The following is an 18,935-nucleotide window of genomic DNA, read 5'->3' as shown; positions in this document are numbered from 1 at the left end:
ACTACTCATTTGATTAATAATACATGTTGTACCTTACAGGTGTTCCCTTTCATTCCCTTTGCGAAATAAATCATTTGTACAATTTTTTGTTACCTTAAGTTCATTTCTCTCCCTTTTTGTTTGTCTGAACTCCATTTCACTCAACCAGCTCAATCTACCTTCACCTTCCACTCTTTACCTCATGACTTGAAGAAGTTGCTCTCTTAATCCCAATTCTGACACCTTGTTGCTTGTTTGGTCAGGATAAAATAGATGAACATTCGTGGGTTCAGTTCATGCAGCTTTATTGCACATAAGCACATCAGGAATGAGGCTTTGTAACTTAAACTGGAATAAACTTATAAACAAGACTGACTACTACACTTATACATGTTAACACTCTGGCTGTTCTCTCAAAATGGCACTGCTGCCTGCACGTACTCACTATTTATATGCACATGCCTACATCTGGAAATGCTTCTTAAAGGTACATACACACACTCTGTTCTACAACTGGTTTCTCCTGAATTTGAGAATCCATTGCTCTATGCTGCTGTGATGTTATCAGAGTTAGATTTTCTACACGAAGTCCTTCACTTCGCAGGTAATCAGTAATCTTAGTTTCTATTTCTTTAACTTCTCCATTACTCATCCTCTTCTACTTTTCCTGTTCGTTTTCTTATTTTTTGTATTGCAACATTTTCCATACCTGGATGCCTCTGCCTGATTTCTCTTCAAATATCTTTTGTGCTGTTCTTTTTGTATTGATTAGTTTTGCTTTCTCCTTGGCATACATATTGAACCATATTAAATCTTTTTCTTTTCCATGCATATTACTTTTTCAGATGTCTCCTGCCTCTCTTGTCTCTCCTTACTTGGGGGACTCGTTCCATCATGCAGTGATATAACCTATGTTACACTTTCTACTAAAGACATCACTTCACAGGTATTTCATAACTTCAGCTTCTATTTTTTAACTTTGGTTTTATTTATTTATTTATTTTGTATTGTGAAAGTTTCCATGTCTAGATGCCTTTGCCTATATTTCTGTTTGGATATCTCTGGGACTGCTTTTTTTGTTTTGATTAATTTGGCTTTCTCCTTTGCATAAATATTGCACCATATCAGATCTCTCTTTTTTTCCCATGTCCATATTTCCTTCTTATACCTTTCAAAATGTCTTTGTTTTCACACTTCCTCAGTCGCTTCTTTTTTCCAAATGGCCCAAGGTTTCTTGGTTTATATAATATTTTTCATAAATCTGTTGCACACAAAGTTTTATTTGAAGCTTCTGGCAATTTTTCTTCTGCAAGTATTTTTCTTTTTTCTATTTTCTCTCTTGAACATTTTCTATATCTTCAGTCTGGAACTTCTGGACTTCTTGTATAATAGTAACAATGCATAATTTGTTTCTTATCCTTAGCTTCCAGTCTGTCATCTTTATGGCTCTTTTTTTGGTCTGTTTTTGTGATTTTTTTTTGGTCTATTCCTTCCTTCTACAACAGGAGAACCATCCTCCCCCTGCACCCGGCATAACCCCATTATAGGAATGTTTCTGTGTCTTGAGGATCCTACGCTGTCATTTTTCCAGTACTGGCACTAGTGCGCCTACCAGGATTGGGCATTTTTTTATCCTGGGTCTTGTGCACCCAGCTCTCTTTTTTATTTTTATTTTTTTTAACTTTCTTCAGACAATGGCATATGCTATATAAAATACAGTCCTCATATCTGTGTCGTTTTGGTGAGATTGTTTGAAAAACATGGTCTACCTCATGAGGATACTCACCAAGACTTGAGGATGAATTCAATTCCAGCGATAAATTCAATTCCAGCAATACTACTCTCCTTTGCTTACTGATTTTTCATCTCTCCATTTGGACTTCCATGGTCCAGTATGTAAAATGCCATGTGGTCAAATGCCATTGCTAGAATACTTGCAAGAATTACTCACTTAAGGGAGATATCTGGAAGTTTTGGTTGGGAACATTAAATCCAACTGTATGTGAATATGACTAATTTTTAAAGTTCTGTTGTGAATCTGCTTAGTATATATGCTGTTGGTTTATATACTTTGTAATTATGCTGTCTTAACAGGAAAATTATTGTAACTTTTCTTTCTTGTGTAGTTTGTCTTTTACATATTAAAATATGGAACTTTTCTCCATGAGCCTCCACTAAAAAGGAGTTTGCTGACCCAGTTGGACCTAGTCTCCCTTGTAAGGCTTTAAATCTCTCCTAAAGTCTGGCTGCCAGTTTCTTTCTTAGGCAACAGGTAATGTCAGACAGGTTAGTAGAGTCTTCCATGAGAGGTACAGATAGCAGTGGGAGTTCCTTGCTCCTTTTCAGGGGAGTACTTCTCATCCAGTAGATCAATCTTCTTTTTTCTGTCCTGTCATTCAACATTTGCTGACTCAAGGAATCACTGAATCTGTTCTCTATTTGGATTGGAATACAGTTATTGACCCTTTAAAGGACAGATCCTCCAGACGTAACTCACATAGTATACAAAACGCTCAAACATCACTGGCTGTAGAAGATCTAATTATAGATTTCTCCCTAGCTGACCCTTTTTTACTTAAAAGATAACTCTAATTCTAGTGGGAAATGTACATATTATTCCCCTTGCTATAAGTCGTGGTCCAGGATTGACTATTTTTTGATCTCATAAATCCTCCTAAATGAAAAGATTATGTACTCAACTAATCCTAGATTCCTTTCTGACCTTCCTAAAATAAACCTAAAAATTACTCTTTCTAAAAACTCTCCAAAAGCAAACAATTCCCTATCATGGTCCTTAAATCCAAATCTTCTTGATAATGAAGAAATAGTGAACGAAGTTAATAGTGTTTTCAGTGATCTGGAAACCAGTCTTTTAAACTCTGATATTCCACTAGATGTTCTATGGGCGGCAAGTAAAGCCAAAATTAGGGGTTGATTCAGAAAGGTTCTTACTACAAAAAAACTGTCTAAAGAGAAATAAGCTAATCTAAAATCCAGGAAGTTGAAAAAAATCACTCTAGAAAAAACACATTAGAATTGGAAAACCAGCTCCTTAGCCTACAAAAAGATTTATACTTATTGCACTTGCTCTTTTGAAATTCCTTCCTAATCACACATAGTGGGCTCAACAACCCTCAAAGTTACTTGCTAGATTCATAAACATTTATCAAAAACCTCCCACAATTTTGCAAATAACTTAAAACAACAAACTACTCACTACTAGTCAAGAAATTGTTCATATATTTAAATCAATATACAGGAAATTGTATGGACCATAAGATATGCCTTCTGTGTAAATCTGTAATGATTTCTTTAATGATCTTAAATTTCCAAATATTGACAAACATTAAGCCAATTCCCTATAAGCCCCTTTCTCGTCAGAGGAAATTGTGGATGCAGTTTCAAGCCTATAAAAGAACAAAGCCCTTGGTCTGGATGGTTTTACCTTGAATTTCTACAAAACCTTTGCTCCCAAACTGACTCCTCTTTTTCTTAAGGTCTTCAACCATATTAGAAAATTTGGATTTAAGGACTTGTATTTAAATAATTCCAAAAACATTTTCATTCAAAAATCCAGTACTGACAAAGTGAATCCAACAAATTATAGGCCAATATCACTCATTAATTTAGATGTTAATTTTTTTTTACAAGCAAACAGACTTAAAAAAATTCTACCTACAGTTATATCCCCAGAGCAGTGTATTTTCTTGCAGGGAAGACAAACCTGAGACAATACTCTTACATTGGATGCAGCTATACAGCTACTGGGGGAAAGATACATTTTCCCATTATCAACTGGCACTGGATGCCACTAAAGCATTTGATAGAGTTAATTTGAATTTCTTGTTTCTAACATTACAATATTTTAAAATCCCAAATGATTTCATAAACATAATTAAAATATTATACAATTCTTCGTATACGACACTGGTCATCAATAAAACCTACTCTAAGCAAATAAAGCTTGTTAATGGTACAAGGCAAGGCTGCCTTCTTTCACCCTATCTCTTTAACATGTACATAGAACCTTTATTCTTGTATCACAAAGAACTTTTCATCATATACCCAAAATATCAAATAATAACCTTCTACTGTCAGCCTATGCAGATGACCTAAAGCTGTATTTCAAATTACCTAACACTGATTTAAATAACAATGTTAAGTTGTCAATCTCGCCTTCATTCTTGCTGGATGGGTTCGGAGCTGATCCTCGGCTCCAACTCGGCCAATACTAAAGCTCGAGAGCTATTTCCACTTGCTCGAGGCTCCCCTATATCCCACAATGCTAGGCGGTAACTACCCAGATCTCGTTTGCCGCTTAGCTGCGAGGTGCTTTCTTCTACCGGCTCTGGCAGGTTAGTGAGATTTTCTAGTCAGAAAATTAAAATAACTACCCCTATCCTTTTTGTTTAGTCAGTTTTATAGTACTGGGTATCCTTCTAGTTTAAATCGGGTCCTCCTTCATTTTTATTCCCTTTTAAGTTCTAGACCTTTGGCCCACTCCCCTCTTTTTTTCCCTTTGTCATTCAGTGTGATTGTTTTTTTTTTCCTTTTTGGTTAAAGGGTGTGTCTGTTTTTTGTGTCTGTGTCTAATTTGTGTATACAGTCACTTTCCTGGGATTTCGAAAGACTCCAAGGTCTCAGGCTTCAAGAAGTGTGACTCGTGCTGTCAGAAAATGTCTCCGACAGACGGTCACACTTTTGTGTATATTGCCTGGGACCTTTGCACCTGCAGGACTCCTGTGCTGTTTGCCATGCATTTAGCCCGCGAGTCCTGCAGGAACGCAAAAATAAACTTATTCTTCAAGGCTTATTAAAGCCTGAAGGCTCCCCGACCCAGTCTGCGTCGGGGAAGCCTTCAAAGACTTCCAGGCCGTCGGCTCCAGCTTCAGAGCCGTCCGCTGGGAGCATCAAGACTACTTCGACATCGGCTCCAGCTGGAGTCGATGTTTCGAAGACTCAAACCGTTACCTCGGCTCTGGCTGGAGCCGAGGGTGCTAAGACTCAGTTGGCTCCGATAGTTTTATCGGAGCCACCTTCTAAGAAGAGGTCGAGGTCCCCTTCCATCGGCTCCATCCACTCGTCCCCAGGATCCCCTCTTCTGTCAGAGTGGAGCCACAGGTCCCATTCCTCTCAGCCCTCCAGGCTGTCCGACCATGACTTACAGAGGGTGGTGAGTAGACTTCTCAAGTCCGAGGCACTGGCCCAAATGCTGCATAGCCCTACTCAACAGTCAGCGGCTATTCCCATCCCTTCCTCTGTTCCTCCTCCGACTCCTTTGAGTTCGGAGCCGGGGCTCATCGGAGCTGTGGCTGTCGGTGCGTCGGAGCTGATACCCTCCCTTTCAGCTCCGTCGTCTGCTCCGATTTCCTCTTTGGCGGGATCTCGGCACCAGGCTTCCCTCGTCAGCTCCGAGGGGGTGAGTGGCATCGGATCCTTGTCCGACCCCGTTCTCCCTCTCGGAGCGTCGGCGCTGGTGAGTTCGGCTCCGACATTGGCCTCTGAGCCGTCCCTGTTGGTGCCGGGGGGGTCCTTGTCTCCTCGGAGTGGGGACCTTCGGCCCTGGCTGATCGATGCGCCTTCGAGGTCATGCGGAGTGTGTTAGACCCCGTGTCTACCCCACGGTCGGCTCCGTCAGCTCCTCCCTCTTCAGTGCCTGCGGTGGTTTCTACCCACCCCCTCGTACCAGACCGTAGAGAGCCAACCCCTCAGGTTTCCCCATTGGGAATATCCTCTTCTTCCGAGGCTTCTCCTGATCCGGCAGGGGAACCCCCTTGGAAGAGACAGTGCAAGAGGAAGCACATTTACTCCCCTGAGTCTATCACCTCGGACACCGACTTGGAGGAATCTGAAGGTTCCCCTCGTCCCCCCTCTGAGGATGTCTCTTTTGCTGACATCCTTGAAATCCTTAAACAGAGGGGGAACTGGCCTGCCCTTAACCCTTCAGAGGACGAGTCGGTCTACCTTGAGGCATTTGGCTCTCGCCCTTCCACCTCCTGGGTGTCTCCTCCCTTTGACCCCCTCATGGAAGTGGTGGCAAGGAAGGCGTGGACGGCCCCTGATTCAGTGGAACCTACCCCAAGGAGGCCATCTAAATTTATTACAGCCCCGAAAGAGAAACAGTTCTTATCTAAAGGCGTCTCTGTTGATGCCATGGTGGTGGCCGCAGCCACTAAGAAAGAATTAGCCGATCCTTCGGTACCTGTCCATCCTCCTAATAAGGAGTCTAGGACCATGGACAGGTAGGGTAAGCGGATGTTTTCCTCAGCGACCTTTGCCATGCGGTCGCTGAACTACTTGTGTCACTTCACCAGTCTCCAGAGGGATTTACTCAAAGATATGGGTGATGCTATGCAGGATTCAACAGTTGAGGGGTTTCAAGACAAAATGAACTCCCAGTTGGCAACCCTGAATTCGATTGTCAACTCCTCCATGCGGCTTATCTCATATGCGGCCGATGGGGCGAGTAGGGCCGCAGGCACAGGTGTAGCTTTACGATGCCACGCCTGGATGCAGCTTTGCAATTTTGCGGACCCTTTCAAGGCGTCCTTCACCAATTCCCCCTTTGATGGCTCAACGTTGTTTGGACCTCAGGTGAAGGATACATTGACTAGGTGCGAGCAGGAAGGTAAGACTCTCTCTGCCGTGGGAGTCCGTTTTTCTACCCCTTTCAGACCTTATCCCAAAGGTCAGAAGGGGGGAAAAATGTGGTTCCGCAAACCACAAGGAGTCTCATCTGACACACAAAGTTGATTCCCCTCTAGAGGCAGAGGGGGGAACAATAATAGATGCTGCCCTAGGGGCAGAGGTGGTCCGCAAAACCAGGGTAGCAGAGAGACTCTTTCTGATAAACCCTTTCAGCATCCCTGAGGAGCTGCCCGGCTGTCCACCTTCAGAGGCAGTCGGGGGAAGATTATCACTGTACCCAGAAGCCTGGCTTTCCCTCACGTAAGACAAATGGGTACAGTCATTTATATCCGAGGGTTACAAAATCCCCTTTATTCACATCCCATCCCAACCCAAAGGATCCCTTCCAGATGTTCCACCCAGTCTAAGGGAACAAGCAGCATTAGAAATATCAAAGCTGCTGTCAAAAAGAGCTATCCAGCCAGTCCCAGCAGACCAGCAAGGATCCGGAATCTACTCCAAATTCTTTTTGGTACCAAAAAAGGCAGGGAACTGGAGACCTATACTGGATCTCAGCATGCTAAACAAGTATGTGAAGAAAACAAAATTCCGGATGGTCACGCTACAGTCCATTCTACCCTTCTTGGGTCAGGACAATTGGAGGTGCTCAATAGACCTTCAGGATGCGTACTACCATATCAAAATGCACAGACACTCCCGGAGGTTTCTCCGCTTCAGGCTGGGAGCCAGTCACTACCAGTTCAGAGCCCTGCCCTTTGGTCTCACTACAGCCCCCCCGAGTGTTCACCAAATGTATGGCAGTGGTCGCGGCTCACCTCAGACGTCAAGGATTCCAGGTGTTTCCATATTTAGACGACTGGATCCTTACCACCACCACCAGGCCTCAACTTCTTCTATCCAGAGACTTCACCATTCAAGCTTGCCAAGCTCTAGGCATTTCAGTAAATTTTGAAAAATCTGCCTTGTCACCTTGTCAGTCTATTACCTTTATAGGCGCCACCTTAGACACAGTTCATCTTTCTGCCAGACTGACAGAGCAAAGAGTATCAGATATCCGCAAACACATTTACCTTCTGCCTCAGTGCAACAAGATCAAAGCCAGAGTAGTCTTGAAGGTATTAGGACTCATGGCGGCTACCATTACACTTCTTCCCCTAGCTTGTTTTCACATGCGGATCCTCCAGTGGATGCTGTTTTCTCAATGGTCCTTCTAACAGCTCCCAATGTCTCACATCATTCTGCTAACCCAATCATGCAAGAATCACCTGTCTTGGTGGATGACATCACCTCAAGTTCTTCAGGGCAGATCCTTCATCCCCCCCCAATCGCCACAGTGACAACGGACGCCTCCCTGATTGGGTGTGGGGGGGGCATTATCAGGGCAGGACAGTCCAGGGCACGTGGCACTCTTTCGAGTGCCACTTGCACATAAATGTCTTAGAGATGAGAGCAGTGCTTTTAGCGTTGCAAGCCCTTCAGGACTCTCTTCACACAGGGACTATTGCAATTCAGATGGACAACATGTCCGTAGTGTGGTACATCAACAAACAGCATGGAACCAAGCCTTATCCCTTATGTTGAGAGGCACTCAGACTTTGGCAGTGGGCGATCTCTTCTCAGCGGTTTCTGATAGCAACGCACATACATTCTCAGGAAGTCCAACATGATTGCGGACAAGTTGAGCAGGGCTATTCTCATGCCTCACGAGTGGTCTCTAAAAAATCAGTGCTGGAAGAAATCTTTCAAAGATGGGGCCGGCCTTGCTGCGATCTTTTTGCTACTCTGCCATGCCCTTCTCATCAACATTCTAAAGTCCCTCTCCTTTGACTGTCAGACTATTAAATGGTTTAGGTCTTATCTGAGCAATAGGCAACAAGCAGTTCTCTGGCAAAACAACATGTCATCCCTTCAGCCAGTTACCCTCGGAGTCCCTCAAGGCTCTATTCTAGGACCACTTCTCTTTTCACTATTTATCAATGAACTCCACACAGCAATCCCCCAAGCCACCTGCATACAATACGCAGATGATTCTACGCTAGTATGCACAGCAAACTCCCCTTCAGAACTACAGTGCTGGAAGAAATCTTTCAAAGATGGGGCCGGCCTTGCTGCGATCTTTTTGCTACTCTGCCATGCCCTTCTCATCAACATTCTAAAGTCCCTCTCCTTTGACTGTCAGACTATTAAATGGTTTAGGTCTTATCTGAGCAATAGGCAACAAGCAGTTCTCTGGCAAAACAACATGTCATCCCTTCAGCCAGTTACCCTCGGAGTCCCTCAAGGCTCTATTCTAGGACCACTTCTCTTTTCACTATTTATCAATGAACTCCACACAGCAATCCCCCAAGCCACCTGCATACAATACGCAGATGATTCTACGCTAGTATGCACAGCAAACTCCCCTTCAGAACTACATTCTCTAAACCAGAAAGTATTTAACATAGTAGAAACATGGTTTACAAATGGATGCCTCCTTCTCAATGCTAAAAAAAACAAAGCTCCTTCTCTTTACACCCACAAACAAATCCGCACACATAAACTTCTCTGTTTTTTCCAATAATGGTACTATTATACTCCCTGACACAACCACTAAACTGCTAGGAATAACTATTGACAATAACCTGACTTTTGATAGCCACATAAATAATACTATTAAAACTGTCAACAGAAAAATAGGCTCCTTATATAAGATCAAACCTTTCCTAACTCCTATAGCCAGAACCACAATTGCTCACTCACACTTAATCTCTACACTTCTCTATGCTTCACCCATATATACTAACCTAAAGAAAATAATCTTTCCAAGCTAGCAAATTCCTATAATTCCATTGCCAGATTTGCCACTGGCAACACCTTTAGAACTCACCACTGTCTGAATCTAAGGCAACTAGGCTGGCTTGAACTTCAAAACCAACTGATACTACCCCAACTCACCATTGCCCACAAGATTTTCTACCAACCCAACAGCACTCCTATTCTTTCCAATCTCATCCAGCCTTACAAAAATCTGAATTCCCTGCGCTCCTCTAAGAAACTGCTTGCTTGCATAGGCAAGTCGAATAACCTGGCTGGAGACTCTCTTTTTTGTAACACAGTGGGAAAACACTGGAACCTACTGCCCAATGAACTAACATTACTTTCTTCCTTGCCTCTCTTTAAACATAACTTCAAAAAACACCTCCAAACACACTAGTTATGCCCCTGTAGCAAGCCTGACTAACCATTTCCCTTTACTAAGTATAGCTCCCTAAATTTCGAATTCCTACCATTCTCGCTTAAATTACTAACACTCCTAATGCATTTGTTACATACTAATTCCTTGTAAGATAGACTAACTGATACTCCCAAATTTACATGCCAACAAACTCTCTCTAGTAGATTAATTACACTTAATTAACTAACTTCTTTCTCTTTCTTATTAAAACTGGTTGTACAAGCATACTTTCTATCTCTAAGCACAAGTCCTTGTTGTATTTTTATTAAAATCTTTTCTGTTAATTTCTACTAATTTTAATTTTTAATGTTGTAATTCTATAATTACCGGAGCTTTTCTCCCCGGGCCTCTACTGAAAATGGAAATATATCCAGTTAGACTAGCCCGGTTAACAAATGTAAAATAAAATAAAATAAATAAAATAAAATACTCCCCAAAACAGCAAGTGTCACGATTTCTTCACCCTCTTCCCTCTACCAGGCCAACCCACCAGAGACGCTCTAGTCCACGATTGGCCCCGGGGACTTCTGTATGCTTTCCTCCCTTTTCCACTGATCTCTCAATTAATTCAGAAAGCTATCGCCTTGAGAGTCACAATGATCCTCATTGCCCCTTACTGGCCTTGACAGATATGGTTTCTGTTCCTGCATCATTACCTCTTGGAGCAGCCTTGGCATCTGGACCCAGTGCCAGATCTTTTGACCCACCAGTTGGGCCAGCTGCACCACTCCCTCCAATCTCTCAACCTCACAGCATGGTTTCTCCGATTCCTACCCTAGCCAGGCTTCCATTAATTTCTCATTCGGTCCGTAACATCCTGATAGCCTCTCACAAGTCTTCTACCAGAAGGATGTACAGTAGTAAGTGGAAACGTTTTTCCTTCTGGGCAGCATCTAAAAACATAGACCCCTTCACCGCACCTATCCAGTCTATCCTAGACTTCCTGGCAGAGCTCTTTCATTTAGGCTCTTCCTCATCTACCATTAGAGTACAACTAGCTGCTATATCTAACTTTCATGTAGGTGTCTCGGACTCCAGTATCATGTCCCATAAACTTTGCAAAACCTTTCTAAGCGGTATCTTTTTGCTCAAGCCCCCAATCAAAGATCCCCCACCTCAGTGGGACTTGAATTTGGTCCTAGCATCCTTGATTCTCCTCCCCTTTGAACCTGCGGCTTCATGCTCTCTCAAGTTGCTCTCATGGAAAACCCTTTTTCTAGTAGCCATAACATCAGCTAGAAGGGTGTCTGAACTTCATGCTCTTTGCAGTCATCCTCCGTACTTAGTTTTCCATAAAGACAGGGTGTCCCTCCGGACTAATCCGTCCTTCTTGCCTAAGATTTCCTCTGAGGCAAATCTAAACCAGACTATCGATCTCCCTGTCTTCTTCCCTGATTATTCCAACAGGTCGGAACAAAAGTTACATTTTCTAGATGTTCATCACCAACTTCGATATTATTTAGACAGGACTAAACAGTTCAGGAAATCTGACCAGCTCTTCCTGTCTTATGCGGAAGGGAAAATGGGCCTTCCAGTTTCTAAAGTGTCCCTTTCGAGATGGCTTACCTCTATAATTACCTTCATCTATGAAATCAGACATCAAAAGCTGCCTTCAAGACCTAGAGCTCATTCAACCAGGGCATTAGCTACATCTGTAGCTTTTCAGGACAGGCTACCAATAGATTCCATCTGTGCAGCAGACACATGGGCTTCACCTCATACCTTTATCTCGCATTACAAATTGGATATGGCCTCCAGAAACCGTGCCAACTTTGGTTCCACTGTTCTCAAGAGTCTGTTCCAATAAGCCACCCGGGGTAAGGTGCAAGAATGAAGGCGAGATTGACAACTTAACATTGGGAAGTTATGTACCTACCATAACGTTCCATGTTAGTTGTCTTCTTCTCGCCTTCTTTCTTGCGTCCCACCCTCCTTCCCCCCAGCCTGGACAGACCGATAGGATCTTTTGGGATTTTCCATTGGGGCTTCCTTCCCACATGTTCTACCACCTCTATTCTCCCTTGTTCTGTTTGTGGTAGCTTACATACAGGTTTATATAGAGGTGGGTTTTTTTTCTCTCTTCTCCATCCTATGGAGACTAGAACTGCTATGGTTGTAGCTATCAAACGAGATCGGAGTAGTTACCGCTTAGCATTGTGGGATATAGGGGAGCCTCGAGCCGGTGGAAATAGCCCTCGAGCTTTAGTATTGGCCGAGTCGGAGCCGAGGATCGGCTCCGAACCCATCCAGCAAGAAAGAAGGCGAGAAGAAGATAACTAACATTGAACGTTATGGTAGGTACATAACTTCTCATTTTAAAATCTATTGACATTTTCATGAAAACATCCAATTATGAAATCAATCCTTCCAAGTCTCCCATCCTTCCAATTAACCCGCTGGGATACAGTTCACCTCTTTTTCCAGAATCCGAAATTAAACTCAACTATTCACTCAGCTACCTGGGTATGAAGTTTGAACAGAATCAAAAAAATATTTTCAAAATAACCTTAGATCTTGGATGAATATCAAACATGATCTGGATTGATGGAAAAACATGAAACTTTGTCTTATCCAAAATAGCAGTTATAAAAATGAACATTCTTCCCAAAATACTACATCAGCTCAATGCAACTAATTTTATCATTCCTATGTGCTTCTTTAGAAGAATTAATAAAACTCTAACGAAATTTATGTGGTTTCCAAAAACTCCTAGAATTGCTTTCTCGAAGGTAATGCTTCCAAAAAACAGGGAAGGACTTGGAGTTATACTACGACATAATTTGTTCTAATTGAATCACTTTAATGGCAGAGCATAATCCAAAAAACAATACTTGATCCTTGCTTTCTATAAAATTATGGTACGCTCATATCAGAACAGCAAATATTAACCTCAAAGCTCTACCTTTCATTGACAAATCCATATTAAAAGGCCTTTCGTTCATAATTTAATCAAACATAAAATCAACACATTTCAAAACCTGCTTTCTTTCCTACAATTAGCGCACACACTTGTTGTACTGCAGCCAATTAATTTAAATCCAAACCTTAAAACAGGTAATAAAATTATAAACTTAGACCAGTACCCCCAAATTAAGAATTGTACCATCTAGGACTTCTGCAAATTAAAAGACAGTTCATTAAACAATATTAAAAAAAAATTCAGTTTAGACAACAAATACACTATAATGCTGAGACAAATGAAAGAAGTTATGTCTTCAATTAAAGGTATCCTGATAATGTACTGGAAGAGGTAAATCTTTCTCAAACCCTACTGAAACTCAACACTTAGAAAAAGATGCTGTCAGTTACATACAATTTGATTTCTTCTATTAGATACCAATCTTCTCTCACATATGCACAATATTGGAAGGTTAAAAATGACAGATTTAACCGATGTCCAGCTCTCTCAGGCTATAGAAAATACGATCAAATTCTCTCCCTATAAAAAACTTGTTTATACTCAGTTAATTATAAATAATAATGCCTACTACATGCCAGAACGTCTAAACAAATTTAACCCAAACATATCACCTCTTTGGCCATTTTGTTCTTTAAAGACTGCTGACCTCTTGCATGTACTTTGGTACTGTAAATACACACATCATCTTTGGAACTCGTTAAGGGTCAAGCTTGAGAAAATGGGCTATGGGAAATCTACCCTTACATGGGAATTTGCTGTCTTGTGTGTGAGTTCAGTCGCTATGCCCAAATCTGACCTATACATCCATATTGCTTTCTCTGAGTTAGCCAAGCTTTATATTACTCAGAACTGGCTGGATAGGACAAAAATAACATGGTAGGGCTTTACAAACATGACCTCTAAGTACATAACATCCCATAAGTTGATCATAGGAAATGGAATTAAACATGTGAGATATCAGAGTATTTGGAACCGTATCCACAAACACATTTTGAATTAAGTTATAGCATGAACACATTCATCAACTCACCCCTACTTAGCTTGGAAGCCTTTTCCTCTTTCTTTCCTACTGGGTAATAAAGGATGAAGGATTATGTCAATTTATTCCTGGTTTTTAGTTGTCTTGCGTATATCTAATATTTTAACTCATTGACTGCACTGTATATAAATTGTATGCAGTTTGGTTAGACTTGTCCTTTATCAACCACTTATTTTTAATCTTGTACCCTTTGTAATTGTATAATTGAATACGTCTACAGCCTCCTTCCTTCTTTTTTCTTCCCTTGTTGCTTTAAAAATACTGTCTGTAAATTTAAGATATGAGGTAAAAGTGTACACATCTGTTATTGATCTATAAAGGTTTTTTCTCTTGTATGGTAGCATCAGCCTGTTGTTCATTTATGGTTTGTATAATAAGTAATTGGAAAAACAATAAAACAAATGTTGGAAAAAAATCTGTTACCCATTCTCTAACAGCAAACCTTTTTATTCAAAACTGTTTTTGTTACCAAAGAAAGAAGGCTCATGGAGACCAGCCCTAGATCTTTCCTTTCTCAGTCATTTTTGGAAATCCCAAAGTTCAAAATGCTATCTCTTCATAACCTGTTACCACTTATTACCACTTTTAGTTTATTTTGATCGCTTTAGATGCAAAGGATGCTTGTCATATTCCTATAGCCTCAGATTTCAAACTTTTTAGAATGTTTTTGTGTGTGTATTACACTATCAATTCTCTGCATTACCCTTTGGGTTATCCTCTTCTCCAAGGGTGCTCACAAAATGTCTAGCTCCAGTAATAGCATTGTGCAGACTGAAAAGTATTCACATTTTTCTTTGCAGTCTTTTTCAAAGTGTCAGGAATCTCACTTTTGAGATATCTCCTCTATAGACTGTGTTTCCGGGAGAGGCTTTAATTCCCTTCTTCACCTTAGTAGCGCATGCTGTGGGAAGCAGGGGTTGGCGTAATGGTTAAGGTCTTTACCTCACAGATTCAAGGTACAGGGTTTGAGTCTGACATCTGGTTATTAGCTAAGCTTATAATGGTCTGCAGACTGATAGTCTAGTATTTACTTATGAACCTAACCCTGCCCTGCCACTAACCGTAATTTGCATCTTATCTTAAAAAAGTCCATTCCATAACGCTACCACTACACAAGACAGCTGCTTCACCTTAGTAGTGCATTCTGTAGGGGACAGAGGTTGGCACAATGGTTCAGGTCTTTACCTTACAGATACAGAGGAGAGGTTTTGATGCTGACCTCTGGGTTTTGGGTAGGCTTGTAACTGTCATCAGACCAGTTGCCTAGTATTTACCTATGAGCCTATAAACCTAACCCTAACCCTGTCCTGTCCCATTTTGCTTTAAAAGCCCCTTCTGTAGCACTACCATTATATAAGACAGCTTGGACCTTCCTCCCTCCCCCCTGCCCATGCAGGTGCACACTAAGTCTATCCCCTAACCTAACCCTAAGACATACAAACCAAGCCTATCTCCTTACCAAACCCTTACCCTAACTTTAAAACATACATTCATACTCGCACACAAACTCCCAACTCTATGACTTACCTTTGTCAATGAACCAGAAATCATCCAAAACAGTGTTCGCATAAATGGCCCTTTGCTGAACATATAAAGCAGTTCACTTAAGTCATACAAATGAGTGTTGACCAAGTGAACTGAAATCTAGAGAAGCACTGATTTTGTTGAACATTCAGAATATCAAGTGCTTTTTATGCCAGCATAAGCAATTGAACAGTAACATTATTGCAGAATACTAGCATTAGTTTGTGGGAGATTGCAGTACAATGGGGAGTAGGAATCCACTTGCCTAGCCCTTAATCTAACTCTAAAGCACGCACACACTAAATATGCCATGCAAATGGAGAACTGCAGCAGCTGTCCCTCTGTCTAAAGGTGGTCCTTCTCTGGATCCTGGAAACTACTGAACCATTAGTCTGACTAGTGTCATATGCAAAGCCATGGAAATGAAGAATAATTACATTCGAAACCACCAGACACTGGATCCAGTCCAGTTCAGTTTCGTCAAGCGAAGATCATTCCTACTCGGTCTGGTAGACTTTTTGAGAAGGTCACAATGGAGGTGGACGAGAGCAAAACAGTGCATACTGCTACCTTGACCTGGCCAAGGTATTTGATACATTACCCCTCTCAGGCATTGTAAACAAACTCATAAAATTAGGCATGGACCTACGTTACATGCTGCATTGCCAGCTGGCTCCCAGATAAGGACCTAGGAAGTTAAGATAGGGTAGACTACCTACTCAATCCAGTCACTAGCAGAGTCCCTCAGGGCTCAGTGCTTGGTCCTCTCCTTCTTGGCATGTACTTCTCAGAAGTCAAGGCCAATCTGAAGGGGCTGTGGCTGACCAAGTTTACTGATGATTGCAGACTGGGAGCAGTCATAGAATCCCTCCAAGACACTAATATTCTCCAGGAGGAGCTAATACAGACAAATAACTAGTGCCATAGACAAGGTTTAAAACTCAGTCCTAAGAAATGTGTAATAGCATCCTTTGCGAAGTCAGCTACCTCAGGAAACTGCCTTATTAATAACAAACCTGTAAGAGTAGACCCAGTAGTCAGGGATTTATGGACATATGTAGACAGTAATCTGGCTTTTGGCCAACACATGGGTAAAGTAGTAAGGAAATCATTCCATGTTGCTCAAGTCTTAAGCAAGGGTATTGCATCTAGGCCCAAGTAAGTCATCATTCCACTGTACTCAGCCCTTGCTAGACCCATCAACAAGTATAGTACCTCTTTCAGTATGTACCTGACCAGGCACATGCAACTAGAACACCCAAAGAGGTTCCTCATTATAAAAAGAATGGAGGGCATTAACATGTCCTATGTGAATTGCCTCAAAGCCCTACCCTTAAACTCCATCTCCTACAGATTGATGAGGGAGGTGATCAATATCTGGCATACAAAGCATCCCAAGATCCACAGTCTGATGAACCTGTTGTGTGTCTGCAAAACAAATAGCATCAGAGCTACCAGATCCAGAGACTTAACCATAGCTTGTAACATAAGTAGGACATATTAGTGGGACAGTTATGTGTTTTAGAGGAAATCACTTCTGGAACAGGCTTTCCCATGCTTGTGAAGCAGAGTTCTTCCCTGGCTCTATTTAAGCATAACCTGGACCAGTGAATAATAAATTGATAATGTATCCCTCATCTGCCATTTGTGTCCCTCATGGAAAGAGACAACCTGTAAATGATTGACCATGCATGCTCTAGCTTACACCTAGCCCCAAAATTAACCTCTTTGTCACCAAACTTGGATTAATTTGTGATGCATGGTTAGCCTTAAGAAGGCCCTTTTGGTTGTTAGCCTTGTATATACCTATGAATCTAATTTGCCTTTTTCCTACTGTTATGCAGTCTCAGAATTGGTATATGTAGGTAGCAGGAATGAAAGAATGTGAGGATGCAAGGGGGCTTACTCAGAACTGTTGTTTTCAAAATTAATTGAAAAATTTTTACTGCCTTGTCAGATTTTTTTGTGCTCTACAGATTAAGATTACTTGTAATTTTATATTTTTTGCATTCTGGGGAATGAATGAAGTATTTCGACACATTTTTCAGTATTTTTGGAAAAGTTAAGCTGGAAGTAAATTTAGAATTATTAGGTGGGAGTTCAATGCTCTTTTTATATATGAAGCAACTGTAAGATGGGTAACTGAAATATTTGGACCCACTTAAGTGAGTCTTGTAAAGCTGAGACTGAATGACCAAAAATTGGACTTGTATGTGTTAAGTCTGAGATTGTCATGTCTCAGAATATTCCCTTTTGTTTCTCACAGGTGTGGTGATCTCTGAGTTGGAATTTATAAGTTCATGGGTGTGGAGGCCTTGCCTGCCTCTCCCCCAAAAAAGAAGTTTAAACGATTAGAGCAGTATTTTTTATCCTCGATTTTTGGTCTTTATTTTCTACATTTTGGGACTTGACATTTCAAGGGGAAGCCTATATGATGCCTTGAAATCTTCAATACAAATTTGTTTAAATATGGTTTACATATTTTTCTGCAAAGTGTTTTAGTGGTTGCATGTTTTAGTAACTTTTTTGTTTTGCTTTCCATGTAGGTTGCATTTTCTTCCAGGATTCCAGTTGCTTTTCCCTCTGGAGATGCCAATTCTTTGAGTAAAAACATAATGATGTATGCCTGTCCTACCTCTGTAAGAACTGCTTGTAGTGAAGAGCAGCAAAAGAGACCCATTACTGTTCCTCACAGTGCTTCCTCGGCAAGTATACTAAGCACTAGTGTGGCTGCTTCCAAGATGAACATGATCTGTCTTGTTGTAATGTTGATTTCAAAACACGTAGACGGTTCTCTAAACCAGTGGACTGTTACCTTTGCTGAAAAGTCTGCTTTCACTACTGTTTTAACTGTGTCTCACAATTTTAGACATTGTGGACATCGATTCCATCTTAATGAATTAGCCTGCCATCCAGTGCTTCCATTGCTGTTAACATCCTCCCATCACAATGCACTTTTAACCCCTGTATCTGAATATCATGGAGATCCAAGAGGAGCAAAGCACATGTTAGAATCCCTAAAACTTGCAAAAGGTTTATCAAGAAAACAGCTGAGAAATGCAGCTACACTAACATTTCATGATCCTGATGCAATTTACAGTGAATTAATTCTGTGGCGTGTTGATCCAATTGGACCCATGTCTTACTCTGGTGGAGTATCTGAACTAGCACGGATCAATTCACTTCATACATCTGCTTTTTCTAATGTGGCCTGGCTGCCGACACTCATTCCCAGCTCTTGTCTTGGTAAGTTCTAAGGACTGATTGCTTATTAAAAAGTTGCAACATGCACTATATGCTCCAGCTAAAAGAATGCTAGAATATAACAGCAGAAGAATTTATAACAAAAGAACAAAGCTAATAGTTTATTTGGTTTGTGTTACTTCATTTGTGTTTTTTTTTTTTTTTTTTTTTTGCTGTTGATGTCATTGGGCCTGTCACTAGCAAAATTCAAGAACAGGGTTTAGTCAATATTTTGTACAATAATACAAATGATTCAAGTCTATTAAAGCAGAACAGAGCATTCCAGTGTACCTTAGTGGCGCAGAACATGCTTTAGCCTTTAGTGGTGGGAGAACAGAAAATAGGAAGATATGTAGGTGAGCTGTATA

The 18,935-nt window shown here is 41.2% G+C and overlaps 1 protein-coding gene across 1 annotated transcript in view; it reads left to right on the top strand.

The window, feature by feature from the left end:
* DMXL2 (Dmx like 2) overlaps positions 1-18,935 on the top strand; it is a 1,902,820-nt gene that overhangs the window by 663,151 nt on the left and 1,220,734 nt on the right. The window contains exon 17 of the mRNA XM_044076363.1: positions 17,871-18,570. Within this exon, the coding sequence (XP_043932298.1) occupies positions 17,871-18,570 (700 nt within the window). The remainder of the gene's footprint in view (positions 1-17,870; positions 18,571-18,935) is intronic.

Source organism: Protopterus annectens, chromosome 7.part0, assembly GCF_019279795.1.
Source record: "Protopterus annectens isolate FY-2018-M chromosome 7.part0, PAN1.0, whole genome shotgun sequence".
Lineage (NCBI taxonomy): Eukaryota > Metazoa > Chordata > Ceratodontiformes > Protopteridae > Protopterus > Protopterus annectens.
Note: the sequence above shows the minus strand (reverse complement) of the source record. Positions and strands in the feature narration are given on the sequence as shown.